General features: G+C 42.2%; 1 protein-coding gene across 1 annotated transcript; it reads right to left on the bottom strand.

The window, feature by feature from the left end:
* Positions 1 to 4: 4 nt before the first annotated feature.
* SLC35E3 (solute carrier family 35 member E3) lies at positions 5 to 23,568 on the bottom strand. Its single transcript, XM_012444902.2, has 5 exons — positions 22,969 to 23,568; positions 21,993 to 22,103; positions 16,332 to 16,490; positions 9,086 to 9,168; positions 5 to 3,991 (listed from the first exon to the last, which is right to left on the bottom strand). The coding sequence occupies exons 1-5, from the start codon at positions 23,368 to 23,370 to the stop codon at positions 3,805 to 3,807; spliced, it is 942 nt and encodes a 313-aa protein (XP_012300325.2). The 5' UTR covers positions 23,371 to 23,568; the 3' UTR covers positions 5 to 3,804.
* Between the last annotated feature and the right edge of the window lie 4,329 nt (positions 23,569 to 27,897).

Here is a 27,897-nt window from a genome sequence, read left to right as displayed (position 1 = left end):
TGGCTCTCCTATGAAATACAAAAGTAAAAAGAGGTTCTCTTTATTTTTAACAGGTAAAAATTGAAGTTCAGTCATTTAACACAGAATAAACAATAATTACAGTTATACTGGTAAGAACGGACAGTATGTTTTCTTTGAAAGCACTGTATTCAGTATGTCTCCGTGCTTGGTCCTAGTATCTGGCACATTTTCCCTGGGTGTTTTCTTTTCAGTGGGATGATTATCTTCAGGGCAAAAATGTTTATCAGACTCAAGTTCTAGCAGTACTTATTTTATCCATTTATATACATGTGACCCCATCCTGTCTTACTCCAGTCTTCTTACTGCATTCCTACTGACACATATAACACTTTCCCCAAGTTCTATTTACAGTTAAGAATTATTTTATTTTTTATTTTTGCTTTGAGACAGAGTTTCACTCTTGTTGCCCAGGCTGGAGTACAATGGCACAGTCTCGGCTCACTGCAACCTCCACTGCCCAGGTTCAAGTGATTCTCCTGTCTCAGCCTCCCGAGTAGCTAGAATTACAGGCGTCCGCCACCATGCCCAGCTAATTTCTGTATATTTAGTAGAGACAGGGTTTCGCCATGTTGGCCAGGCTGGTCTCAAACTCCTGACCTCAGGTGATCAGCCTGCCTCAGCCTCCCAAAGTACTGTTATTACAGGCATGAGCCACTGCACCCAGCCCACAGTTAAGAATTTCTACATGGCACAAATAACTAAGCTGTTCTCAGTGCAGATGTCAAATGCTCACTGTGTTGAAACTTTTCTCAGCTTTTGGGAAATAATTACAATTTAAACATACACAGAATGTTTCTTAGACATAATACTCGAGGCTTATCTGGTAAAAACTAATTGCTCTGTCCTTCTTAGGACAAAAAACATATATCTTTGTAAAGTGAGAAGAATTGAAGAATATTTAAAACAAAACAGGAAGCCACACCACATGTACTAATTACACAAGAGACTGACTGACAAATTGGAATTCTCCAAAACAGATTTTCAGTGAGGATTCTCATTTCAGAGTCTAGGAAAAAAAAATCCTAAAAATCCCAAAGGTATATTATATGTGTGTATACAGGTTTTATTGTTAAAAAACATATAACATAACATTTACTGTCTTACCAAAAAGTATATTTTGTGGCTTTTTTTTTTTTTTTGAGACAGAGTCCAGTCTGTCGTCCAGGCTGAAGTGCAGTGGCATGATCTCAGCTCACTGCAACCTCCACCTTCTGGGCTCAAGCAATCCTCCCACCTGAATAGGTGGGACTACAGACACGTGCCACTAGGCCTGGCTAATTTTCGTATTTTTTGCAGACAGGGTTTTGCCATGTTGCTCAGGCTGATCTTTGTCCTCTTAAGAGTCGCTTTCTCCATCAAAGTTTACAAATAACATTTAGCAAAGGAATTATTTATTATAAGAGTAATGATCTGTCTCAATTTATTATATGAAATTAACAACTGCTTTTAATATTCAGATGTCAAGAATGTGAAAAGGAGAAACATGTGGCATTCCATTTCCTTAAGTGGAAATCATGTATTTCCTCTAATATCCCAATTTTTCTACCTAATGTCTATATGGCTTTTGTCCTGACTTGCTGTACAAGAATTTTCCCCAGCCACCTTAGAAAGGTTGCATATAGTTCACTCCAAATCCACAGTTCACTCCAAATCCTTCAGTACCATAGAAAGCTCCATGGAAGCCACAAATGTATGCGCTAGGCAATAGAAGCAGGGAGGTAGGATTAAGAAATTACTGGCAGGCTGGGCGCAGTGGCTCACGCCTGTAATCCTAGGACTTGGGAGGCCAAGGTGGGCGGATCACGGGGTCAGGAGTTCAAGACCAGCCTGGTCGACATGGTGAAACCCTGTCTCTACTAAAAATACAAAAATTAGCTGGGCATGGTGGTGGGTGCCAGTGTAATAATCCCAGCTACTCAGGAGGCTGAGGCAGAAGAATGGCTTGAACCTGGGAGGCAGAGTTTGCAGTGAGCTGAGATTGCACCACTGCACTCCAGCCTGGCCAAGAAAGCAAGACTCTGTCTCGAAAAAAAAAAAAAAAGAAAGAAAGAAATTATTGGTCAAGCGTGGTGTCTCATCCTTGTAATCCCAGCACTTTGAGAGGCCAAGGCAGACAGATGGCTGGCACTTAAGAGTTTGAGACCAGCCTGGGCAACATGGTAAAAACCCTGTCTCTACAAAAAATATAAAAATCAGCCAGGTGTGGTGGTGTGTACCTGTAGTCCCAGCTACTGGGAAAGCTGAGGCAGGAGGATTGCTTGAGTTCAGGAGGTTGAGGCTGCAGTGAACCATGACTGTGCTACTGCATTCCAGCCTGGGTGACAGTGAGGTAAAATAAAATAAAATTACCAATATAAAATGCTCAAACAGCTGGGGAAAATTACCAGGCTAAGAAACATGTTCAGTTTCATTTATAGTCTTTTCTTTGAGCCATTTAAACATAGGGCTTTTTTTTTTTTTTTTTTTTTTTTTAATGGAGTTTTGGACTTGTTGCCCAGGCTGAAGTACAATGGCACAATCTTGGCTCACTGCAACCTCCACCTCCTGGATTCAAGCGATTCTCCTGCCTCAGCCTCCTGAGTAGCTGGGATCACTAGCATGTGCCACTACGCCCGGCTAATTTCGTATTTTTAGTAGAGACAGAGTTTCTCCATGTTGGTCAGGCTGGTCTTCAATTCCCGACCTCAGATAATCTGCCCGACTCAGCCTCCCAAAATGCTAGGATTACAGACATGAGCCATTGTGCTTGGCTACTAGTTTGTTTTTTAACTCCATATATAGTTTCTATAGTTCAATGAAAACTCAAAGAGATGACCTATAAATGTATGAATAATGTATGACTTCCTACATCAATTTTCTACTAGAAAAAAGATTATACTTTTAGAATTGGATTTTGTCTTACAGTCATCTTTATTATACTTTATAAATGAGATTTCATTTCTATAAATCATCAGGAAGCTAAACTAAAATAGAAACACTAGATTTAAATTCTGATTTGAATACTCTGATCCAAATAACAAATCTCACACTGGGAAACCATCTATCAGCAAGCAGAGAACGACTGTGTGTCCTTCCTTAGAAGAGTATGAACACCGAGAACCCACAGCACATTTCCAGTACAGCAACAGCAATTCCTTTGTCATTATCATAGAACATTAATTTTCATGTGCTTTGCTTGGAATAACCAAACCATCCTCTCTCTCTATATATATATACACACACACACCTATATATATCTCCCACATATGTATATATGGGATGGTTTATATATAAATATATGTATGTATGTGTATACATATGTGTGTGTATATATATGTATATTCACACATACATACACACACACACAGACATATACACATATTTATATATATATAGAGAGAGAGAGTTAGAGAGACAGAGTTGCTCTGTCGCCCAGGCCGGAGTGCAGTGGTGCGATCTCGGCTCATTGCAATCTCCGCCTCCCAGGCTCAAGCGATTCTCATGTCTCAGCCTCCCGAGTCACTGGGACTACAGGCGTGCACCATGACACCCAGCTAAACATCCCATACATTTCATATAATCATCTCTGAAAAGAAGCATGAACCATTTTGGTTTTAGAGAATTAAGTTTTTTTTAAAAAGAGACTAAAAAAAAAAAGTCATTTTATGAATAAAATTTCCTTTGTGTTAATTCTTACAAATCATTCAATCATTGAATCAGTCACCATTTTTTTTTAGTAACTTGCACATTTAACAATTTTTTTTATCTTCTTGGGACAACATTCTTTTCTTCACAAAAAACGAATTAAGGACGTTGTGCCAGTTTACTCTTACTTCCTTCCTGTTCACTGAGCTTAAAGTGAGTATAGGCGAGAATGCCAAATAATGTACATAAAATGCCAAGGGCCTGATTAATGGACAGTGGATCCTTAAATAAAACATATCCTCCAAATAAAGTAATGCAGAACTTGAAGTGTCCAAACATGTTATAGCTGAGGTTTTTGGATAAGGATAAAAACGAGTAACAAGATAGATGTTATATTTACACACACACACACACACACACACACACACACACATAATGCATAAAACAACTCAACAGCGGCCCACCTCACATAAAGAACAATGGGACCAGGCGCAGTGGATCACACCTGCAATCCCAGCACTTTGGGAAGCTGAGGTGGGTGGATCACTTGAGGCTGGGAATTTGAGATCAGCCTGGCCATCATGGTGAAACCCTGTCTCTACAAAAAATGCAAAAATTAGCTGGACGTGATAGCGCACGCCTATAATCCCACTTGGGAGCCTGAGGCACGAGAATCGCTTAAACCCAGGAAGTGGAGGTTGCAGTGAGCTAAGATTACACCACTGCACTGTAGTCCGGGCGACAGAGCAAGACTATCTTTTAGCAATTAGAGACACAACACTGCCTCAGCCATTCCTACTGACCCCCAAAGAAGAGAAAAGGGATACAATATAAAAGGAAAGACAATCAGAACAAGGTCCAGGGAAGATATTTTGTACAGCAATTTATGATTGCCAATTTATGACTGTTTTGTAGTAGCGTTTCCTTGGCAAATGAGGGGACATATATAAGGTACCAGAGAGCTCACTTGAGTTCAGGTGGGAAAAGGGGTCATACTGATCACCAGTTACATGCCAAACACCATGCTGGGCGATTTACGTGAAATCATCTGAGTTAGGCATCACGTTTACCTTCACCGCAGGCTCACTGTTCCCATTTACAGTTGTAGAGGCTCAGAGATTTTAAGTAGCATGCCCCAGATTAGAGCTATTAAGTAGCAGAGTTGGAGTCCAAACATAAATGGGCCTATTTAACTCCAAAGTCCATGTTCTAATCCAATATACCTCCAGTAACATGCCACTGGATTAAGGTTTTTCCAAATCATCATTCATTTAAAAAGCAAACTAAATACACACATGCACACCTTTTAAAATTACTTATATTTAAATATAATTATTTTTCTATATAAATGAGTGCTCTCTTGTTCTTCAGATGTATGATGTGTGCCTATGTGCTTTTCCTAATTACAACACTAGAAACAGCTACCACTCTGTGCCTCAGTTTCCTCACTATAAAAGAGGGGCAAAATAATACTTCCCAGGGTTATTGTAAGGATTAAATAATATACACAAAGCTTCTAGCATATAGTAAGCACCATATGTGCTAGCTATAATAACAGTTACCAACGGCAGTACTTATGTGTCATAAACACCTGCCAGGTGCTTGACACATTCTCTCAAATACAACCACCCAACATCATAGATCCTACTTCCTCCACTTCATACATTTCCTAAGTGATCAGAGTGAGACCCTGAGAGTTCCCGCACTAGGTCAGGCCGACAGGTAGTGGCAGAGCTCGGTGCTCACACCTGGACCTGTCTGACCTCCAAGCCCTCTGAAGCAGCCTGGAAGTCCCCGCTGAGCAGAGGCAGTGCCTCAGGAGAGCACGGGCCATGTCACCAGGTGCATGTGCTAGCTTGATCCCATGGAGGTGACTTCCTGAGCCACAGAGGATTTTCCCAAGGTTACTGGCAATAATCAAAATAAAATATGTTTTATTTTCAATTATGAGCTTTCTTCATGTGCACTGGCTCTAACACTTTAAATTTCTTTACTCCTCGCCTTCTCTTTTAAGTATATTTATACTAGAAGGAAGGCAAATTTAAAGAAACTATTCATGAATCCTTCTGTAAAAATGACAAAAAAAGAGCAGTCTACATGTAGTATTTCCAGTTCTGCACTTTACTCCAGCAAGGCTGTCACCCCAATCCTCAGAATGTTCTGGTCAAACCCAGTGCCCTCCACCTCACTCAGCCCCTCATCAGTGACCAGTCTTCCCAAACTTGGCCTGCCAGTGGCATTGGACACAGATGCCAACCCCTCCTCCTCCTCACTGGGGTTCTGTACCACTCTCCTCCTTCCTACCTCTGACTGTTCCTTCTCGTCCTTCACCTAGTTCCTCTCATCTCTCTGAATTCCAAACACTGGACTCAAACCCAGCTCTCAATCTTTGGACTCCTTTTCTTCTACTTGTTTGCTTGGTAATCTCTACCAGTCTCACCACTTTAAACCACAGCTTCACACTGCTGACTCCCTGTGATGCCTCCTGCCAAGACGTCGCCTTCGAACCCTCAGACTTGTTTATCCAAAACTGAGCACCTGGCCGGGCGTGGTGGCTCACACCTGTAATCCCAGCACTTTGGAAGGCTGAAGTGGGAATATTGCTCGAGCCCAACAGTTCGAGGCTGCAGTAAGTCATAATCACGCCACTTCACTCCAGCCTGGGTGACAGAGCAAGACTTTGTCTCAAAAACAAAAACAAAAAATACTCCCCAAACTGAGCACCTGATCTTCCTCTCCAGCCCCAAACCTCCTTCTGGCTATCCTATCTTAGTTAATGGCAACTCCATTTTACCAGACGCTCAGGTCAAAAATCATGTGAATCAGTCTTGTTTTCTCTTTCTCCACATCCAACGAGGCAGCAAAACCTGTTGGTTCTTCTTAGAAATATATCCAGAATCCAATAACTTCTCACTATATCCACTGCTACCATCCTGGTAACCACTGTTACTTCTAAATTAGAATATTGCAGCAGTCTTCTGACAGTTTCCTGTGCCTCTTTCAGTCTACCAGTTCCCAACCATGAGTGATTCTGCTTTGTGGGCAGTATTTGGAGGCATTTTTGGTTGTCACAATTGGGCAAAGGGTATGTATGCTACTGGCATCTAGTGGTAGAGCCCAGGCATGCCGAAAACATCCTCCAGTGTATTAAACAGGCCTGCACTAAGAACCATCCAGCCTAAAAAATCAACAGCCCAGAGGTTGAGAAATCCTTCTTTAGCCTATTCTCAACACAGGAGCCCTGAGTGACTCCATTATTTATTTTGTTTTAAAAAACATTTTGTAGAGACAGGGTCTTGCTATGTTACCCAGACTGGTCTTGAACTCCTGGGCTCAAGTGATCCTTCTGCCTTGGCCTCTTAAAGTGTTGGAATGACAGGTGTGAGCCACTGTGCCTGGCCCACTGGGTGATTCTATTAGAACGTAAGTAAAATCATGTCATTTCTCCGCTCAAAATGCTGATGGCTTCCCATCTTACTCAGTGTAACAGTCTTTACGTAAAGGCCCTACTAGATTCAGTTCCGTGCTACTTCTCAGCCTACCACATTCCCTCCTTTGCTCAACCTGTTCCAACCTCACAGGCTTCCTTGGTTTTTTTTAGGGCCTTGCACCTGCTGTTGCCTCTGCCTGGAATGTTCTCTCCTGATCTGCATGGAGCAACTGCATTTCCTTCAGGTCTTTACTCAAACGTCACCTTCCCACTGAGGCCTTCCTGACTAGCCCTGCCTAGGACTTCAACACTGTCTACAACATTTCACATTCTCTTCCCTGCTTTACTTCTACTCCTTGGCAGTTAACACCATCCTATACTGCAGATAAATATTTGTTTTCTATTTCTAGTCTTCCTCACCAGAATTTAAGCCTGTGAGATTAAAGACTTTTGTCTATGTGGCTCATTACTGCATCGCTGGTGCCTGGCCCAGAGTAGAATGTTCGGTACATAAATATTTTAAAATGAATGAATGGTTTAGTGGGTATTCAATAAACACTTATTGAATAAATGAATGTTTTTAATCAGAGCACATATTTGGATGCCTTGTTTGGGTAGGATGATGTACAAATTTTGGAACTAGACTGCATGGGTTCAAATCTGGACATCCCATTTGTCAGCTGTGTGGACTTAAGTGAGTTAACCTCTCTGTGCCTCTATTTCTTCTAGAAACTAAAATGACGGACTTTACCTCACAGAGCTGCTGTGAGAGTTAAATGGACTAATATACACAAAATGTTTCTAACAGTATCTGACACAAAATAAAGAGTTGTTAAGTATTGGTTTTCCAAAAAACTTATCATCGTTTTTCATTGATAGTTGGCTAATATCCTACTTATTTACTTCCTGGAGAAATTCATTCTTTGCATTTGCCTAAGGGTGGGGGCAAAGTGAAATGTGAAGAGAAACAGAATGACAAGCAGAATGGTGTAAATGGACAGTTGAATTTGACCTTTAACATGTGACTTCCTTCTTTTTCTTTTTTGTTTTTGGTAGAGATAGAGTCTCCCTATGTTGCCCAGTCTGGTCTCAAACTCCTAGGCCAAAGTGATCCTCCTGCCTTGGCCTCTCACAGTGTTGGAATTATAGGCATGAGCCATGGCACCCGGCTAATGACTTCACTTCTTGACTTGAAATAATATTGAGAAAAACAGGTATACCCATATCCAAATAAGTACAAATACATACTCCATAGCCAGATGCCAGTGGCCTAAAATTATCTTTCGTTATTTGTTAATGATTCCTCTACTTTGTTAATATAAATACCTGAAAATTGTTTGAAAATCCAAACCTCTACCTCACTACTCATTCAAAACATATTTATTTAATTGCACTGTCTGTAAGAAATGGTACTCTAAGTTAATTTTTGCAAGGGAAAAGGTCACCTATTACATAAGAGAATTAAAAAACATTCATGACACAAGAAGCTCACCCATTTCCTCAGTTCATATTTCTTTGTTTTCTTTTCTTTCTTTTTTTTTTTTTTTGAGACAGAGTCTTCTTGCTTTGTTGCCCAGGCTGGAGTGTGGTAGCACAATCTTGGCTCACTGTAACCTCCAACTCCTTGGTTTCAGCAATTCTTGTGCCTCAGCCTAAAGAGTAGCTGGGATTACAGGTGTGCACGACCTTACCCAGCTAATTTATGTATTTTTTGTAGAGATGGGGTTTCATCATGTTATTCAGGCTGATTTTGAACTCCTGGCCTTGAGCAATCCACCCACCTCAGCCTCCCCAAGTGTTGGGATTTCAGGTGTGAGCCACCACACTCACCCCTTCAGTTCATATTTCTTTAAAATCCTTTAGTGTGTAAAGATACAGTAAAAGGCTAAACATAACTCTCTCTACTCAATTTAGACCATGCAATAGTGTGAGATTCAAATAAGGTAATAAATGTGAAAGTTTTGGAAAATATAAAAGATGATGCACTTGATAGTTATATAAAAAGGATACGTGACAGGTGAAGTGTTCCCAATAATCCAATAAATTGATAAGTTCACCATGAAAGCTATTACTCCAGATAGCAGCACCATAAGCTAAAATAAACCAAAAGAACCATTAATGCAAAGCACTGCAATCATTATAATTATCAAGCAAAGATACATTTCATTAGGCATCTTAAAAAACATTCAAATATCAACCATTAATAAATAAGATTAAAAAGAGAGTTTGGGAGACAGAATTGCAAGTAAAAGAGCAGAATGAACAGTGTTTAGAAAAAATACAATCTTTTTCACAAGAAAAAATGAAAAATATTGCATAACATCCTTTCTGTGACTGTCAATTTCCAGGCTCATTTTTCTCATTAATCTAAAGAAAAAGTATACATATGCATTATTATTATGATAAATCAGAAAATAAAGATAAGCAAAAATAATATAAGGAATTCTTATAATCCCAACCACCCGCACGTTAACATCTTGGCATATATCCTTCCAGATCTTTTTCCATTGAATTGCTCATTTTTATTCTTTTTTTTTTTGAGATGGAGTCTCACTCTGTCACCCAGTCTGGAGTGCAGTGGTGCAATCTCGACTCACTGCAACCTTCGCCTCCCAGGTTCAAGTGATTCTCCTGCCTCAGCCTCCCAAGTAGCTGGGATTACAGGCTAGTGCCACCATGCCCAGCTGATTTTTTTGTATTTTTCACTAGAGGGGTTTTTACCGTGTTGGCCCAGCTGGTCTTGAACTCCTGACCTCAGGTGATCTGCGCATCTTGGCCTCCCAAAGTGCTGGGATTACAGGGGTGAGCCACTGCATCTGACCTTATTTTTTAGTCTTATTTAGCTCAGTAAACTTTCATTAGATATCTACAAAGTTAGGGTAGGCCTTGTGAGAAACGCAATATGTACAAAGTTCCTGCCCTCAAAGAGCTTAGAAATCACTCGAGGACATAATCATGATGATCACAGCTTACACTTACATAACACTTGTTATGCACCAATAATTGTTCTGTTTTACATATAGTCACTCATTTAATTTTCACATACATCCACAAAGTAGTTGAAAAAATATTATTCCTTTTTATAGATTAAAAAAGAGAGGTAAAGTAATTTGCCTAAGATCACACAGCTAGTAAATGACAGTGCTGAGATTTAAGCCCAAGTAGTCTGGTTCTGGACTCCTTCCTCTTAACCTACTCTATGCTACCTCTCAATCACATGAAAGACAGTGCAACACCAGAATTACAGCTCAGACAATAAAAGAAAATGAGTCCTGGGTTCTACGTCATTCATAGGCAAACAGACAATAGATATGAATCTCAAAGCAGAAGAGATCATTGTGGGCTGAAATGGAGAGAGGGAAAAGTTTTTAAATCTCAGAAGTATGTTCAGATTAAAGAAGATGGGGTGGGCTGGGCATGGTGGCTCACGCCTGTAAGCCCAGCACTTTGGGAGCCCAACGGAGGCAGATCACTTGAGCTTAAGAGTTCGAGACCAGCCCAGGTAACATATAACAAGACCCTGTCTCAATATTAAAAAATAAAATAAAATAAATAAAGAAGAGAGGGTAGCGTTCCGAGTAGAGGGAACAGCACAGGTCAAAGTGTGAGGGCATGAAAGTACAAGATGTGTTTCTGTGATAGAAAATAAAGCAACTTGGCTGAGCACAGGGGGACAAACGGGTTGTACCACTATATACACAAACAACGTTCAGTTCAAATCTATCCCATGATTTTATCCAAAAAGTTATAGAATCATCTTGTTTCTGAATGTAGATAAAATAATATTCATGATCTAAACTATTAATAAATTAAAGGTCCAAAGAAAACATGTCATATTTGAAGATGCTTGTTGTCCCACACAGGGTTTTGCTGTTTTGTTTTTGTAAAGACAGGTTTTTACCATGTTGCCCAGGCTGGTCTCAAACTCCTGGGCTCAAGTGATCCTCCCACCTTGGCCTCCCAAAGCGTTGGGATTATACGCATGAGCCACTGTGCCCAGCTCCCTGTAGGTTTTGTCAGTTTTAAATTCAGTGCAGTCTTAAGAAGGCCAGAGGAACTGGATTTGTGTCTTACTTAGGTAAATATAGTAATACCTCATGTAATTTACAACAGAAGGTCTGTTGAATAGTCAACATAGAGAAATTTGCTTAGAGATTTTAAAAATAGTTTCTAGAAATATATCTAAAATATATCATTGCTAATTTTATTGAGTTCACAGAATGCTACATAACCTATTTCTTGATACTTGGTACACCATTAAAAATAAAATTACTCTACTTTGTTAGGGACTCCGAGGACTATAAAGAAGTTAGTTTTGGGCCGGGCGCAGTGGCTCAAGCCTGTAATCCCAGCACTTTGGGAGGCCGAGGTGGGTGGATCACGAGGTCAAGAGATCGAGACCATCCTGGTCAACACAGTGAAAACCCGTCTCTACTAAAAATACAAAAAATTAGCTGGGCATAGTGGTGCGTGCCTGTAATCCCAGGAGGCTGAGGCAGGAGAATTGCCTGAACCCAGAAGGCGGAGGTTGCGGTGAGCCGAGATCGCACCATTGCACTCCAGCCTGGGTAACAACAAGAGCGAAACTCCGTCTCAAAAAAAAAAAAGAAGTTAGTTTTATGAAGAACTTTATATTCCTTATATTCTTCAAAGTCCCTAACTTTGAAGAGGAGTGGTGAGAGTGGGCATCCTTGTCTTGTTCCCGTTCTCACAGGGAATGCTTTCAACCTTTCCCCATTCAGTATTATGTTGGCTGTGGGTCTGTCACAGATGGCTCTTATTATATTAAGGTATGTCCCTTGTATGTCGATTTTGCTGGGGTTTTAATCATAAAGGGATGCTGGATTTTGTCAAATGCTTTTTCTGCATCTATTGAGATGCTCATGTGATTTTTGTTTTTAATTCTGTGTACGTGGTGTATCACTTTTATTGACTTGTGTATGTTAAACCATCCCTGCATCCCTGGTTTGAAACCCACTTGATCATGGTGGATTATCTTTTTGATATGTCAATGGATTCAGTTAGCTAGTATTTCGTTTAAGATTTTAGTATCTATATCCATCAAGGCTATCTATCGATCAGTCTGTAGTTTTATTTTTTGGTTGTGTCCTTTTCTGGTTTGGTATTAGGATAATGCTGGCTTTATATGGAAAAAAAAGAAGTTAGTTGACATAATGCTCTACTTTGAGTCAAGGATGCCTCCTAGGGACATTAAGGAATGAAGGTAACTTTCCCTCACACTAAATGGACTCAGCCTGCTGTCTTGATTTCTTCGACTTTTTTTTTGTTTTTTTGAGACAGAGTCTTGCTCTGTTGCCCAGTCTGGAGTGCAGTGGCATGATCTCAGCTCACTGCAACTTCTGCCTCCTGGGTTCAAGCGATTCTCCTGCCTTAGCCTCCCCAGTAGCTGGGACTACAGGCGCCTGCCACCATGCCTGGCTAATTTTTTGTATTTTTAGTAGAGACGGGGTTTCGCTATGTTAGTCAGGATGGTCTCGATCTCCTGACCTTGTGATCCGCCCGCCTCGGCCTCCCAAAGTGCTAGGATTACAGGTGTGAGCCACTGTACTGACATTTTTTAAAATGGCTTTTCTGTTGCTGTCCTCTTTTTAAAACCTGTCAGAAAGGTACCAAAAAAATCCTCTCTCTTTGTAGCATAAGGTGTCTAGGCTGCAATGGTTTGAAATAAGTAACCAGGATGGCTAGGACTTTTGTAAAGTAAGTGGAAATATTATCTGAGAGATGGTCCAATGACCTCTACTTTAGAAAAAAGTATACATGGTAAAAGATATGAATTTGAAACAACTACTGGTCTACTTACAGGAAGCAGAGCGGAGCACTGAAGAATATAGACTTTGGAGCCAGAATGCATGGATCCAAATTGTGGCTCTGCTTATTAGCTGTGGGATCACAAGCCAGTTACTAACTCTCTATCTCTTGGTTTCCTTATCAATAAAAAAAAATAATAGTGATATAGTTTGGATGTTTGTTCCCTCCAAATCCCATGTTGAAATTTGATCACCAATGTTGGAGGTGAGGCCAAGCAGAAGGTGTTTGGATTATGGGGGTGGATCCCTCATGAATGGCCTGGTGCCTTCCCCAGGGTAATGAGTGAGTTCTTGCTCCATTAGTTCTCATGAGAGCTAGTTGTTTAAAAGAGACTGGCATCTCCTCCCCTCTCTTTCTTGCTCCCTCTGTCTCCATGTGACTGACGTGCCTGCTCCCCCTTTGCCTTCCGCCATGATTGTAAGCTTCCTGAGGCCCTCACTAGAAATAGATGCCAGCACTGATGCCTCTTGTGCAGAACCATAAGCCAAAATAAACCCCTTTCCCTTATAAAGTACTCAGTCTCAGATATTCTTTTATAGCATCACAAAATGGACTAATACAAATAGTATTAGTTTAGTATCAACCTAATAAAGTTATAAAGATTAAATAAGTTAATATTTACATAGTGCTTTGAATAGTGCAAGGAAAAGACTAAGGGCCACGTAAGTGCTTGATAAATTGATACATCAACAAAAAAGCCATTCCCATTGACTGTGTTCCAAAAGTTGTGGGAACTCTTATGGGAAGCAGGAATTCCTGATAAGTAAGGTGTTACGGACTGAACGTTTCTGTCCCCCTAAAATTCACATGTTGAAATCCTTACCCCCAGTGTAATGGTATTGGGAGGTGGGGCCTTCAGGAGGTGACTACGTCATAAGGGTAGAGCCTTCATGAACGGGATTAGTCCCTAAGATAAGAAGAGATACAAGAGAGCTTGCTTCTCCTCTTCCTCGCTGTCAAATGAGGATACGGCAAGAAGACTGCCATCTATAAAGTGAGAAAAGGGCCTTTACCAAGAACCTAACCATGCTGGCAGCCTGATCTCAGACTTCCAGACTTCAGAACTGTGAGAAATGAGTATTTGTTGTTTAAGCCACCCAGCCCATTGTAGTTTTGTTATAGCAGCCTCAACTGATTAAGATATAGAAGGATTATACATTCTAACTTAAAATGTCCCCAAAGCATTAGTTCCAGCTGCTGGGGAGGCTGAGGTGGGAGAATCACTTGAGCTCAGAAGCTTGAGGCCAGCCTAGGCAACATAGCCAGAACCTGTCTCTAAAAACTAAAAGTCCCCAAAATACATAAGCCCTTGATTTGCCAATTCCACTCCTGGGACTCATTTCCATAGGAAAAAAGGTATCAGTACATGAAGACACATGATGTACAAGGATGTTTATCACAATATTGTTCATAGTGGTCAAGAACTGAAAAAAAAAGTGAATATGCAAAGGGACTATTATACAGACACTGGCCGGGCACGGTGGCTCAGGCCTGTAATCCCAGCACTTTTGGGAGGCCGAGGCGGGCAGACCGATTGAGATCAGAAGGCCAAGACCAGCCTGGCCAACATAGTGAAACCCCATCTCTACCAAAAATACAAAAAAACTAGCCAGGCATGGTGGTGCACACCTGTAATTCCAGACATTGAAAAGAATGCTTTGGAGAGATTTTTAGGAGATATTATTAAGTCAGAAAAGCAAGATACAGAAATGCATATGTAATAGAATTCTACTTTTGTCAAAGAAACAGATATGTAATTGAGATATGTGTGTGTGTGTGTGTGTGTGTGTGTGTGTTTATATGGATATATATGGCATGGAGAAAAATATGGAAGAACAAGCACTAGAATGTTAACATGACTTCAAGGGGCATGGATGGGGGGTAATGGAATGTGGAAAAGTGTGTGGGTAGAAAGGCTGAGGAAGAGGAATCCACAATAAAAACAGCATCTATGATATAATTCCAGTATCTAAAGTTATACACACACGTGCATGTGTACCTATGTGTTTATACAAAAGAGATCCATGAAATGATCCTCACTAAAATGGTAAAGGTGATTACCTTAGTGTGACAGGATTCCAGGGGCCCTTCACTTTCTTTTGTTGTTGCTGTTGTTGTTGTTTTAGTTTGGCTTTTTTTGAGACAGGGTCCCTCTGTTGCCCAGGCTGAAATGCAGTGGTGCTATCTTGGCTCACTGTAGCTTTGACCTCCTAGGCTCAAGTGATTCTCCTATCCCAGCCTCCCACATAGCTGGGACCACAGGTGCATGCCACTATACCTGGCTAATGTTTTGATTGTTTTATTTTTTTGAGACAAAGTCTTGCTCTGTTAGACAGGTTGAAGTATAGTGGCATGATCATGGCTCACTGCAACCTCTACCTCCCAGGTTCAAGCAATTCTTGTGCCTCAGCCTCTCAAGTAGCTGGGATTACAGGCACATGCCATCAAGTCCAGATAATTTTCTTTTTTTTTTTTTTTTTTGACACAGAGCTTCACTTTGTCACCTAGGCCAGAGTGCGATGGCGCATTCTCAGCTCACTGCAACCTCTGCCTCATGGGTTCAAGCGATTTTCGTGCCTCAGCCTCCTGAGTAGCTGGGACTACAGGTGTGTGCCACCACACCTGGCTAATTTTTGTATTTTTAGTAAAGAAGGGTTTCACCATGTTGGCCAGGCTGGTCTTGAACTCCTGACCTCATGTGATCTGCCTGCCTTGGCCTCCCAAAGTGCTAGGATTACAGGAATGAGCCACCACGCCTGTCAGCTAACTTTTTTGTATTTTTAGTAGAGACTGGGTTTCGCCATGTTGGCCAGGCTGGTCTTGAACCCTTGAGCTCCAGTGATCCACCTGCCTTAGCCTTCCAAAATCCTGGGATTACAGGCATGAGCGAGCACATCCAGCCACTTTTTAAATTTTTTTGTAGAGATGATGTCTTCCTATGTTGTCCAGGCTGGTCTAAGACTCCTAGGTTCAAACAATCTGCCCACCTCAACCTCTCAAAGGCTAGGATTATAGGAGTGAGCCACCATGGCTGCCCTTTACTTTCTTTATATTTGTATGTATGTTCAAAATCGATATAATGATTATAAAGCTATATTTTCATTATAAAAAATTCTAATTTAAATGTCCAAATTATTTGTGGGCTCTAGCTTGACACGGTCAGAACAGTAACCAGGCATCAGAAGACATGAACTATAGTTTTGCTTTTACCACTGAGTAGCTGCTCACTCTAGGCAAGTCCCTTCATTTTTGTGTGCGTCAGTTTCTTCATCTGAAAAATAATCCTTACCTTACCTCCTTACATGGTAATTATAAAGAGTAAATGTGAGAATAGATTTGAGATAGTGCTCTGAAAACTAAAAATGACATTAATAATGGAGGGATTATTATTATACTTTGTTTAGACATCAAAACAATTAGAACTTACCAAAGCCGAAACTGACCAGGGACCAAATATTCCTCCTTCTCCAAACACTGGCTCGAAGAAGGGCACGGCGGCCAGCAACATGGCAGATGACATCGGAGCCTGGTAGTACAGCAGCTGCATTGAGTTCACTTGCAATTCATGCTGTTTGGCTCCTACCCACTGAAAATTAGGAGATAAACATGTCAGGCACAAAAAAAATAGCATCACTTAATCAAAGATGTGACAACTAGAGTCACAAAGATGGGAATGTGGGGTAATAGACTAGGGGAAGAGAAAATGCCTAATTATTCTACAGGATTTCAAAGACCAGCAAGCTATATGAATGTCCTTTAAGCATCTTGGATAAAAAGAGCTCTATAAATTTAATTTCTGATAAATCTAGTTTCTTCCCAATTCTTAGAAGGGGGAAAAGTTCTCCATTTCCTTCTACTTGATCCTAGTAAATGGGGAAAAGTAAATGCATATAAGGGCCTACAAGGATAAAAGATCTTAGGAAAATAAGGGAAAAATGGAAATTTAGGTGATTAGGAATACAGATGCAGTGTCGGACTTTGTTTCTTTCTAAAAATGGCAAAAATTTTAAAATGGAAGTCAGGAGCCAGGAGCAGTGGCTCATGCCTGTAATTCCAGCACTTTGAGAGGCTGAGGTGGGTGGATCACATGAGGCCAGGAGTTCGAGACCAGCCTGGCCAACATTGTGAAACCCCATCTGTACTAAAAATACAAAAATTAGCCCAGCGTGGTGGTGCGTGCCTGTAGTCCTAGCTACTCAGGAGGCTAAGGCAGGAGAATCACTTGAACCCAGGAGGCGGAGGTTGCAGTGAGCTGAGATCATGCCACTGCACTCCAGCCTGGGCGACGGAGCAAGACTCCATCTAAAAAAAAAAAAAAAAAAAGGAAGACAGGGGTTGGGGTTGGGGTGACAGGATGACAATGGGGCATGGGGCAGGTTAGAGGTGGCTGCCAATGCATGTGGCTTGAAAGGTATGTGGTCTTGTCAGTTGCTTTGGAAAACCTAATCAATGGTAGAAGAAATTTTCCTCTCTCTGGATGACTTTTCTGTGGATCCTATTCCTCATCCCCTACCAATATACCTAGATACATTAGATAATCACTAACCCTAAAATACCCCGCCATTCAGTAGAAACAACATCTCAAGACCTCAAATCCCATCTTTCCAGAAAATGCTTCACAAATATAACTGAAAAAGAGGCTTTGAAGAAGCTTTAACAGGACTGTTTGGATCAGATCTGGCAAGAACAGCCAGGCTTTTGAATGACTTCTACATATCTCTTTTTCCTGTAGGTTTGGGTATCTTGTTACATAAACTCTAAGTCTATAGAAATTCATCAGGACAAAAATAGAAGGGCAGGGAATTTGAACCATACTCCTGCCAGCTTTAACTAAGAGTCCTCTGTGAATATGAAGCACAAAGAACCGATTCTTCTGCTGCCTGCTCCTCCGGGCGCAGCAGTGAGCAAAAATGGATACAGAGGGTGGGTGCTCACCCCGCTTTCCTTTCGCAACCTCTCCAGGCAGCTGTGTGTCTCAGCCGCGGGACTGCCTGGAACAGCAGGGGCTCTCAGGCCTCCACTGTACTTCAATGCAGCACAGCCTGGCTCCTGCTGCCACCCCTCTAATGCTCTTTTAAGGGCACCATGACCTCCATGGCCACATCCAGACTCCCTGTGGCTCTTCCTGCGGGACCTCCTTGCAAAATCTGCAAGTTTCCCTTGGAAGAACTACTCTCTGGTTTGCATTCCTCCCTCACCACCTCCTGCACTTACAGTTTTTAAGGCAGACATCCGCCTTCCTCTTTGACTGCCCTGACTAATGTCTTTTACTATTTGCTGAGATCTACTGCTCTTCCCTCATCACTTGAGCATCCTTAACCTTATATCAGCCAGTCTCCTGGCCATCTCTACTTACATCATCTGCAGGAACTTGTTTAAAATCAACTAGTGCCTTCCTTCCACAAATGGGCTCCTCTTGTGTGGTTCCAATAATTGATGATATAATCTCCCTCAGGGATCAGAGCCTTCCTTTCCTCACTCTCACATTCAGCCAGGTCCTGCTATGTGTTTTCCAAAATGCCCCTGGAGTACCTTTTAACCTTTCCCTATCCATTTTCACTGCCCTAGCCCAGGCCCTTCCTGACTGCCCCTTGAAGCACAGGTTCCTGACTGCTCTGCCTTTCATCCTTCCCTCTTACGCACCCTTCATTGCTACCAGTTATTTTTCTTAACCAGGGGAATGACCGGTCACGCATGGTGGCTCATGCCTGTAATCCCAGCACTTTGGGAGGCTGAGGCGGGTGGATCACCTGAGGTTGGAAGTTCAAGACCGGCCTGACCAACATGGAAAAACCCTGTCTCTACTAAAAATACAAAATTAGCTGGGCGTGGTGGCGCATGCTTGTAATCCCAGTTATCGGGAGGCTAAGGCAGGAGAATCACTTGAACCCGGAAGGTGGAGCACGCAGTGAGCTGGGATTGCACTATTGCACTCTAGCCTGGGCAACAACAGCAAAACTCTGTCTCAAAAAAAAGAAAACAGGCCGGGCGCGGTGGCTCAAGCCTGTAATCCCAGCACTTTGGGAGGCCGAGGCGGGTGGATCACGAGTTCAAGAGATCGAGACCATCCTGGTCAACATGGTGAAACCCCGTCTCTACTAATACAAAAAAATTAGCTGGGCATGGTGGCGCGTGCCTGTAATCCCGGCTACTCAGGAGGCTGAGGCAGGAGAATTGCTTGAACCCAGGAGGTGGAGGTTGCGGTGAGCCGAGATCGCGCCATTGCACTCCAGCCTGGGTAACAAGAGCAAAACTCCGTCTCAAAAAAAAACAAAAAACAAAAAACAAAAAACGAGAATGATCAAGTCAGTCCCTGTCTGAACTGCTCTCCTGGTGTGTGCTCAATAAAGACACACTTCCGGGGCTGGGTGTGGTGGCTCACGCCTGTAATCCAGAACTTTGGGAGGCTGAGGCAGGTGGATCATGAGGCCAGGAGTTCAAGATTAGCCTGACCAACATGGTAAAACCCTGTCTCTACTAAAAATACAAAAATTAGCTGGGCATGGTGGCCCATGCCTGTAATCCCAGCTACTCAGGAGGCTGAGGCAGGAGAATTACTCGAACCTGGGAGGTGGAGGTTGCAGGGAGCTGAGATCGTGCCACTGCACTCCAGCCTTGGCGACAGAGCAGACTCTGCTTCCTTAGCACGGCTTCATAATCCTGACAGCTGGTCTCACCCACTTCTCAGCCTTGTCTTCCCACAATGCACCTACCTCACCAAACAAATCAAGTTCTCCAGAAATGCTCCAGACTTTCACACACACTGCAAGGAAAAGACCAGCTGTCCTTCACTGCTGAGCTAATTTCTGTGTGCCCCTCAATTTAAATAGTGCACTTTCCCCTAAAGTGTTACCTCACCGCCCCTCTTGCCACTTCCTCCTTGGCGTTCCTCAGAACTTTCCTCCTACCTTGGGGTACATACGCTACCAGCGGCCGCCACGTGTTTCTACACTGCTGGACTGTAGCTGCTTTTCATCTTTGTATCCTCAAGGGTGAACATAACACAGAAAAGATGTCTGCTGAATGAATGAATGAGTCAATCATCTTCTACAACTCAAGCTAATAGCTGGTCACTCGTCTTTTCACTCCTTTTAATGTCTCCAGCAGTATAAGAGAAGCAATACAGAAATCATGCCAAGATATAGTGGGCAGATACAACTTTGAGAGGAATGTTTTGGGAATATATGTATTTTGTAGTAATACCTTTACCATTTACTGATAAGAAACTGTCCATTAGTCTACAGTCATTCCTTGGTCAATCTCATTTCAAATATCTACCTTAGGGATACAGAATCTTTTGATTTTAATCTATAGCAATTTTGAGACTTGTGTGAACAAAAATGGTCATAGTGACATAAATGGTGAGTACTCTGAATCCATTACATATAAGGAGCACAATTTCTTGCTCTGTTTATTTAGCCTATACTAGGCAAAAACAAGTGCATTTAACAAGAAAGATGAGGCCAGGCGTGTCCCAGCACTTTGGGAGGCGAAGGTGGGTGGATTGCCTGAGGTCGGGAGCTCGAAACCAGCCTGACCAACATGGAGAAACCCTGTCTCTACTAAAAATACAAAAACATTAACTGGGCTTGGTGGTGCATGCCTGTAATCCCAGCTACTCAGGAGGCTGAGGCAGGAGAAGCACTTGAACCCGAGAGGCAGAGGTTGCAGTGAGCTGAGATTGTGCCATTGCACTCCAGCCTGGGCAATAACAGCAAAACTCCGTCTCAAAAACAAAAAAAGATGAATAGAAATATTCACTAGCCTCTCAAACAAACAAACAAACAAGAAAGATGAATAGGAATGTTCACTAGCCTCTTTCTTTCTTTCCTTTCTTTTCTCTCTCTCTCTTTCTTTCTTTCTTATTTTTTGGAGATGAAATCTCGCTCTTGTCCCTCAGGCTGCAGGACAATGGCATGATTTTGGCTCACTGCAACCTCTGCCTCCCGGGTTCAAGTGATTCTCCTGCCTCAGCCTCCCGAGGAGCTGGGATTATAGGCGCCTGCCACCACTCCTGGCTAATCATTGAATTTTTAGTAGAGATGGGGTTTCACCATGTTGGCCAGGCTGGTCTCGAACTCCTGACCTCAGGTGATCCACCTGCCTCGGCTTCCCAAAGTGCTGGGATTACAGGCGTGAGCCACCATGCTCAACCCTCTTATTTAAACTGCTTCTCTGTCACTGGAAAATGTATTTCACTGCAGAATATTTTCATAACAATGTCTCTGACATTATCACTACTAGAATGGTTAAGATGCTAGGGCTCTTATTGAACTCCTAATATTGCTAATAAGAATGCCTTAGTTTAATAACCAGTGAATGTTTGTGAAAAAAGTAAAATTGGTTACACATTTTGGATTTGATTTCCCATGCAGGCACACCCAGAATTTTCAGACCAAGGTTTTCAGTATAGAGAGAATACCGCTTCACTGTCCCCTACAGCAAGTTATTTTTTCCCCACTATATAAGAAACAAAAACCCTACTTGATAGGATTTTATGGTAATGAGGTAGGTGAATCCATGAACAAATTTTTAATGAACATCTGCTTTAGGCAAGGCACCATGCTTGCACAAACGGTAAAATATTCATTGATATAAATTACTCTATTATATTAATATTATAATAATCTATAGTAGATAAATTATTAAAAGCCAATAAACATATTGTAACAGCAATATAATTTTGGGGGCAAAAAAATCTAAATTTTTTGTTCCTCTTCAGATTTCTGGAAGTGTACTCACTCCTTCACAACATCAAAAGTAAAGAGTAAACAAAAAACATAAACTTAGGAAGTAAAAAGTCTTACTACATATTTTGTAAAGATTTCCCAGAAAATAACTTCACCCAAACTGAGATTGTTAAGCATGGATATTTTACACTTACAAACAGGTAGGTATTTGGTGAGCATCACACACCCAAGTTTCTCTGTCTCCTTTCTTCTCTTCACCTTGAGTCAGACAATTTATGCAATTATGCTTTCTTCCCAACAGTCTATTGTCTCTATACTGTATTTTCTAAACCTTGGAATACAGCTTCAAAATTTATGAAATCTGCTAAAAAGGCACATAAAGAAAAAAAATTACCAACCACTTGATAAAGAGATGTAACTAAAACACCAAGAGCAGCAAACACCATTCCAAGGAAATTAAACTTCACATCGTAATAAGAATTTAGGATTACACCTAAAGTTATAGGAATCTGTAACGAAAAAGAGGTAAATGTTGTTCAGATTAAATTCAAGAGACAAAAAGTTAGTATTCCTTTCACAGTGTCTTACAAGGCTAATCATAAACACATAACTGGGAAACGATGAACCTGTATAAATGTTTTCTTTTTTCACTTGGGAAAACTGGTTGTTAATCCTATTTCCTAAACATGAAATATGATAAATCTATATTGATGTTCACATTTAATTCCATTTTAAATTTGTGGTAAATACATTGCACTTTGCAAGAAAATACCACATGAATACAAAGGTGGGTAAATGGATCCCCAAACTAGTGTCTAAACAGCATAAGCATAAATATAAAACAATAAAAGCATAAAGATCTTAAATATAATAAGTTATTAAGTTCTAAAATTGAGTCCACCTCCTTTTATTTAAAGATGCAGACAGCTCTGCAGTATGGTGCTGCAGACATTTTGAGACCTACTTTATGTTAAATCTTTTCATGTTTATCATACACGATTTGATTACCCTGGGGGAGAAAGGCTGTTTTGCAGTTTGAGCTTTTGCAGATATCCTGATAACACTGGACTGTACCACCCAATACAGCCTTTTTTCTTAGGATCACAGTATTTAACGATTTCCATCAAATGGCAGCTACTAAAACTCACATAAGCCCACTCTTCTGGGTTACGAGCCCAACAGAGTGACAAGATGGACTTTTCCCCCTTCCCAAAATAAGCTTGAAGTTCACACGCTCACAGATGACTCATTTGTGGATTTCAAGATAAAGGGAAAGAGCGTGGCGAAGGGTTAACCAGTGTGCATTCGAATTTCCCGGGGCCGGTGCAGGAGGTGGGTCGGAAGGGCGGCGCCTGGAGAACTGAAGCTACTTACCAGCGTGAGCTGGATTCTGGTGGAGAAGGTTTTCTGGTAGCAGAAGGTTTGGATGGCTATGATCACCGGTGTGGTCATGGCCTTGGCCAGCTGATAGGTGCCTATGGTGTTGTTTTGCAGAGAAAGGTTAGTGAAAACCACAAAGCCACAGAAGCTGAGGGCCAGGAGGAAGACCCTGGAGGGCGGCAGACTTTTGGGAGCAAAGATGTCCAGCTTCTGGCAGATATACAAGCCCAGCCAGGTGACCACGAAGTGCACCAGAGTCAGGCTCATGTTGGGGAAGCCGTGGTGCACATAAATCCATTTGTTGAGGAACACGATGCAGATGGACACCAGCAGGTTGAACAGGAGCCCGACAGCGATTCGACCGTGGCCCCGCACTCGGTCCACCAGCGATGCCATGATCTCCGTGAAGCCGGGGCGGTTCAGCCTCCGAAGGGCCGCCTGGCCTGTCTCCGGCTGCCCTTCTCCACCGCCGCGTACTCGCAGGCGCCGACCTCACCGCCTGACCCGGGAAAGGCATGCACAGATCAGACCTCGGGCGAGTAGCACTCTTAAGGGAGGACACACGCCCTGCCGTCGCCCCTTAAGCCAGCGAGGTCTCGGCGGCACGTCCCCCGCCCCGCCCATCGCCTCCCGCGACCACGTGACTCGAGCTCCGGCGCTTACGAGGAGCTCCAGCGCTTCCGCCCTCGAGCCGCGGACTGAACGGTCGCTACCCTGCGCAGGCGCGCTGGGCCCTGGGCGCGTGACGCTGCGTCTTTGTATCCCATCCTTTCCGTCCCCGACCCTCTTGGTCACCTAATGCCTACCTGACTGGGCCATTCTTGACGTTTGTTTCCTGTGTGTCATTGACTCGATTTGCTAGACAACTTCTCTCTGGCTGTGCAGACACTTTGGCCAATTTTCCGTGTTGAATGCTGAGCAATTTAGTCCTCGCCAGAGAGGGGAAAGAAATTACTGAAAGCATATTTTTATTTTATTTTTTATTGTTGTAAAAAGATTAAAAATTCACTTTCCGGGCCGGGCGCGGTGGCTCACGCCTGTAATCCCAGCACTTTGGGAGGCCGAGGCGGGTGGATCACGAGGTCAAGTGATCGAGACCATCCTGGTTAACACGGTGAAACCCCGTCTCTACTAAAAATACAAAAAATTAGCTGGGCACGGGAGCGCGTGCCTGTAATCCCAGCTACTCAGGAGGCTGAGGCAGGAGAATTGCCTGAACCCAGGAGGCGGAGGTTGCGGTGAGCCGCGATCGCGCTGTTGCACTCCAGCTTGGGTAACAAGCGCGAAACTCCGTCTCAAAAAAAAAATTCACTTTCCAACAGACAGCATCATCGGGTACAACTGCAAGGGTTTCTCCTTAGATCATACATTCATAAAGCATTATTAGCTCAACAGTGAGAAAATGTGTTCTCTGTAAAGATGTCCCCTTGACATTATAAACGTGCAATTATTGTGTTCACTTACAATTCAAGAAACGCACAACTTGGCATAACTATATATATACGGCTGTCTCTAGGGGTGCATATGTATGTGTGTGTGTGTGTATATATATATATGTATGTTTTGGATCCTAAAGTCAGGCGCAATGACTAAGAGATAAAACTTTAAGTAACAGTCTTGATCGACATTGCAATAAGGTCCTTTCACACCAGAAGTCAGGTTCTTCCTTTCTCCTTCCTCCTTAAGTTGAATAGAGCAAGATTATATATTGTAGATACTACAGGTACAAAAGGGGATTTTTTTAAAAAGGAATCACAAAGGCCGGGGGCGATGGCTCACGCCTGTAATCCCAACATTTTGGGATGCCGAGGCAGGCGGATCACCTGAGGTCGGGAGTTTGAGACCAGCCTGACCAACATGGAGAAACCCCCATCTCTATTAAAAATACAAAAAATTATCTGGGTGTGGTGGCGCATGCCTGTAACCCCAGCTACTCGGGAGGCTGAGGCAGGAGAATTGCTTGATCCCAAGAAGCGGAGGTTGCAGTGAGCCGAGATCACACCATTGCACTCCAGCCTGGGCAACAAGAAGAGTAGTGGGGAAAAAAGGAATCACTAAAACATCTTGAATGTCCAGTTCTTCCTACCAATATGTCAATTCTTAGTTTTAAGACAGACTCTAGGATTAATTCAGCAGTCATAAAAAGAAAGACCGTGGTACAAAAATTTAAAATAATTAAGGAAGCAGGGCATGGTGGCATGGGCCTTTAGTGCCAGCTATTCGAGAGACTGATGTGGGAGGATTGCTTGAGCCCAGGAGTTGGAAGCGAGGCTGGGGAATATAGTGGAGACCCCCATTTCTAAATTAAATAAATGAGGCAGGGAAATTAAAACTTTCACACCCAAGACATGCCTGTTCCAACTTCAGAGCCTTCATGCAGTACTCAGGGAAAAGTCCTCATAATTCCTCAGCATAAGTCACGCCAAGAAAAGTTTTCAAAAATCAGTATATCAGAAGGCTGAGGCAGGGGAATTGAACCCGGGAGGCGGAGGTTGCAGTGAGCCAAGATTGCGCCAAGCGACAGAGCAAGACTCTGTCTAAAAAAAAAAAAAAAAAAAATATGTGAACCTGTGATAGGAAACAGGCCCTTCCCTGAGTTTCTTCTCTAGAATGAAAACCCACTTCTTCAATAGAGTAGGCACTGATGAACTAAATTAAGTTGCCTGAAATTTCCCACTCAGGTGCCCACCACTTCTGGTATTCAGGAAGACAGAGGCATCTGGGAATTGTGAGGATTACATTGGCACTCTTGGGCTCCAACTGAACTGTATTTACATAAACAGCAACACACACACTGACTCCCTAAGGACTCAAAAAAGTCCATTTGGCCGAATGTGCCCAGCATCTTAGGAGATTGAGGCAGGTGGATCATTTGAGGTCAGGAGTTTGAGACCAGCCTGGCCAACATGGCAAAACCCCTTATCTACTAAAAATACAAAAATTAGCGAGGCGTGGTGGCAGGTGCCTGTAATCCCAGCTACTAGGGAGGCTGAGGCAGGAAAATTGCTTGAACCCAGGAGGCAGAGAGGTTGCAGTGAGATGAGATCATGCCACTGCACTCTAGCCTGGGAGATGAGCAAGAGCCTGTCTCAAAAATAAATAAATAAATAAATAAATAAATAAATAAATAAATAAAAATAAAGTCCATTTGAGGGCATCCTAATTAAGAGTCTAAAGTTGAAATAATTTTGTAATTCTACAACCTTAGTTGTAGAATTCTACAACCTTGGTTGTTTCTTAAAGTACATTCAAAAAACAAAGCAAAACAAAAGATGAAGAGTGGGGGGCATGCAAAACAAGTTCCTAAATAGATGACAGACCTTGTCCATTTACATGGAAGCATACAATATTCCTCCTCATTTAAGCTAAGTAGTTTTCCACTGTGGTTCAACAAATAGGTGACAGTCTTTGGAAACAGTCACCCTAGGTTGTACAAAGTTTCTCTATATATGGTTTGTTGCAAGTAACAAAATTACTTTTAAGACTCACATTTCCTCTTCCTCCCCTCAAAATCTAGTCTGTATTTGTTCTGGTATGATTTTGTTTGTTTTTATTTTTTGCAAAGCAGCATAGCAACAATCATGATTATAGGACTGCATGAGCTTTAAAGATCATTTGCATGTCAGTAAGAATAAAAAAAACAGGAAGACAAGACGGATTTTTTAGAGAAACAACAGGCTGGGCTTGGTGGCTCACATCTGTAATCTCAGCACTTTGGGAGGCTGAGGCGGGCAGATCACCTGAGGTCAGGAGTTTTAGACTAGCCTGACCAACATGGAGAAACCCTATCTCTACTAAAAATACAAAATTAGCCAGGCATGGTGGTAGTACATGCCTGTAATCCAGCTACTCAGGAGGCTGAGACAGGAGAATTGCTTGAACCCAGGAGGCAGAGGTTGCAGTGAGCCGAGATTGTGCCATTGCACTCCAGCCTGTGCAACAGGAGCAAAATCCATCTCAAAAAAAAAAAAAAAAAAGAAAGAAAAAAAGAAAAACACCACCAAAACCACATCATGTAGAGTTGAACAAATTCTATGATCCCATCTCAGGCTTCCCAAGCCAGCTGTCTCTAGGGTTGGCATCTATAAATACATATTCAATAAATTCCTTAGATGATTAGCCAGTTTGGGTAATTGGTGTTTTCTATTAGAGTCACATTCTTTTGTCTCCTGTTTATAAGTCCTACGCTCTAGCCTATTTGATGTATTTGTTGGTTCATAAAAATGCCCAGCGCTTATCATTTCTAGGTCTTGCTCATACTGATTTCTTAATCTATAGAGCCTCATCCTTCTTGTGCCTCTCTTTGCTTTGCAAATTCAGTGCACTACTCAAACTCCAACCCACTACTACTTTCTGAGAGTCCTTTCAGCTGGAGATAGTGTCTTCCTGTTCACACTACTTGTACTTTTTTTGTTGTAGACAGTGTCTCACTCTATCCCCAAGGCTGGAGTGCAGTGGCGTGATTTCGGCTCACTGCATCCTTTGCCTCCCAAATTCAAGTGATTCTCATGCCTCAGCCTCCCCTGGGTAGCTGGGATTACAGGTGCCTGCCACCATGCCTGGCTAATTTATTTAATTTTTTTCAGTAGAAATAGGGTTTTGCCACGTTGGCCAGGCTAGTCTCAAACTCCTAATGACAGGTGATCTGCCCACCTCGGCCTCCCAAAGTGCTGGGATTACAGACGTGAGACACTTCGCCCGGCCACTACTTGCGTTTCTTAATGACACCTTTTAAATGTACTTACGGTATTTCCTCTTCTAGAAGAGCTGGATTTGTAATCTCCAATGTATTCCAGGCTTACTTGTGTGCCAGGTACTACACTTAGTCTTTATATGCTCTTATTTGGATAGGAAGTTTGCTAAATGAAAGCTAAACTAGAAATGTCTTCAAAATAACTAAAATAATAATAGCATGTTATATTA

This window comes from Aotus nancymaae, unplaced genomic scaffold, assembly GCF_030222135.1.
Source record: "Aotus nancymaae isolate 86718 unplaced genomic scaffold, 86718_ANA_hifiasm-v0.15.2.pri h1tg000016l, whole genome shotgun sequence".
Lineage (NCBI taxonomy): Eukaryota > Metazoa > Chordata > Mammalia > Primates > Aotidae > Aotus > Aotus nancymaae.
This window is presented reverse-complemented; position numbering and strand designations above follow the sequence as displayed.

Bases quoted from the DNA above. Each gene is read 5' to 3' on its own strand.
- SLC35E3 (XM_012444902.2), bottom strand. From the start codon at position 23,370: ATGGCATCGCTGGTGGACCGAGTGCGGGGCCACGGTCGAATCGCTGTC. The intron at 22,104-22,968 runs GTAAGTAGCTTC...TTTTCGTTACAG, and splicing joins CCAGAATCCAGCTCACGCTG to ATTCCTATAACTTTAGGTGT. The intron at 9,169-16,331 runs GTAAGTTCTAAT...GGTTTATTTTAG, and splicing joins CCTGGTCAGTTTCGGCTTTG to CTTATGGTGCTGCTATCTGG.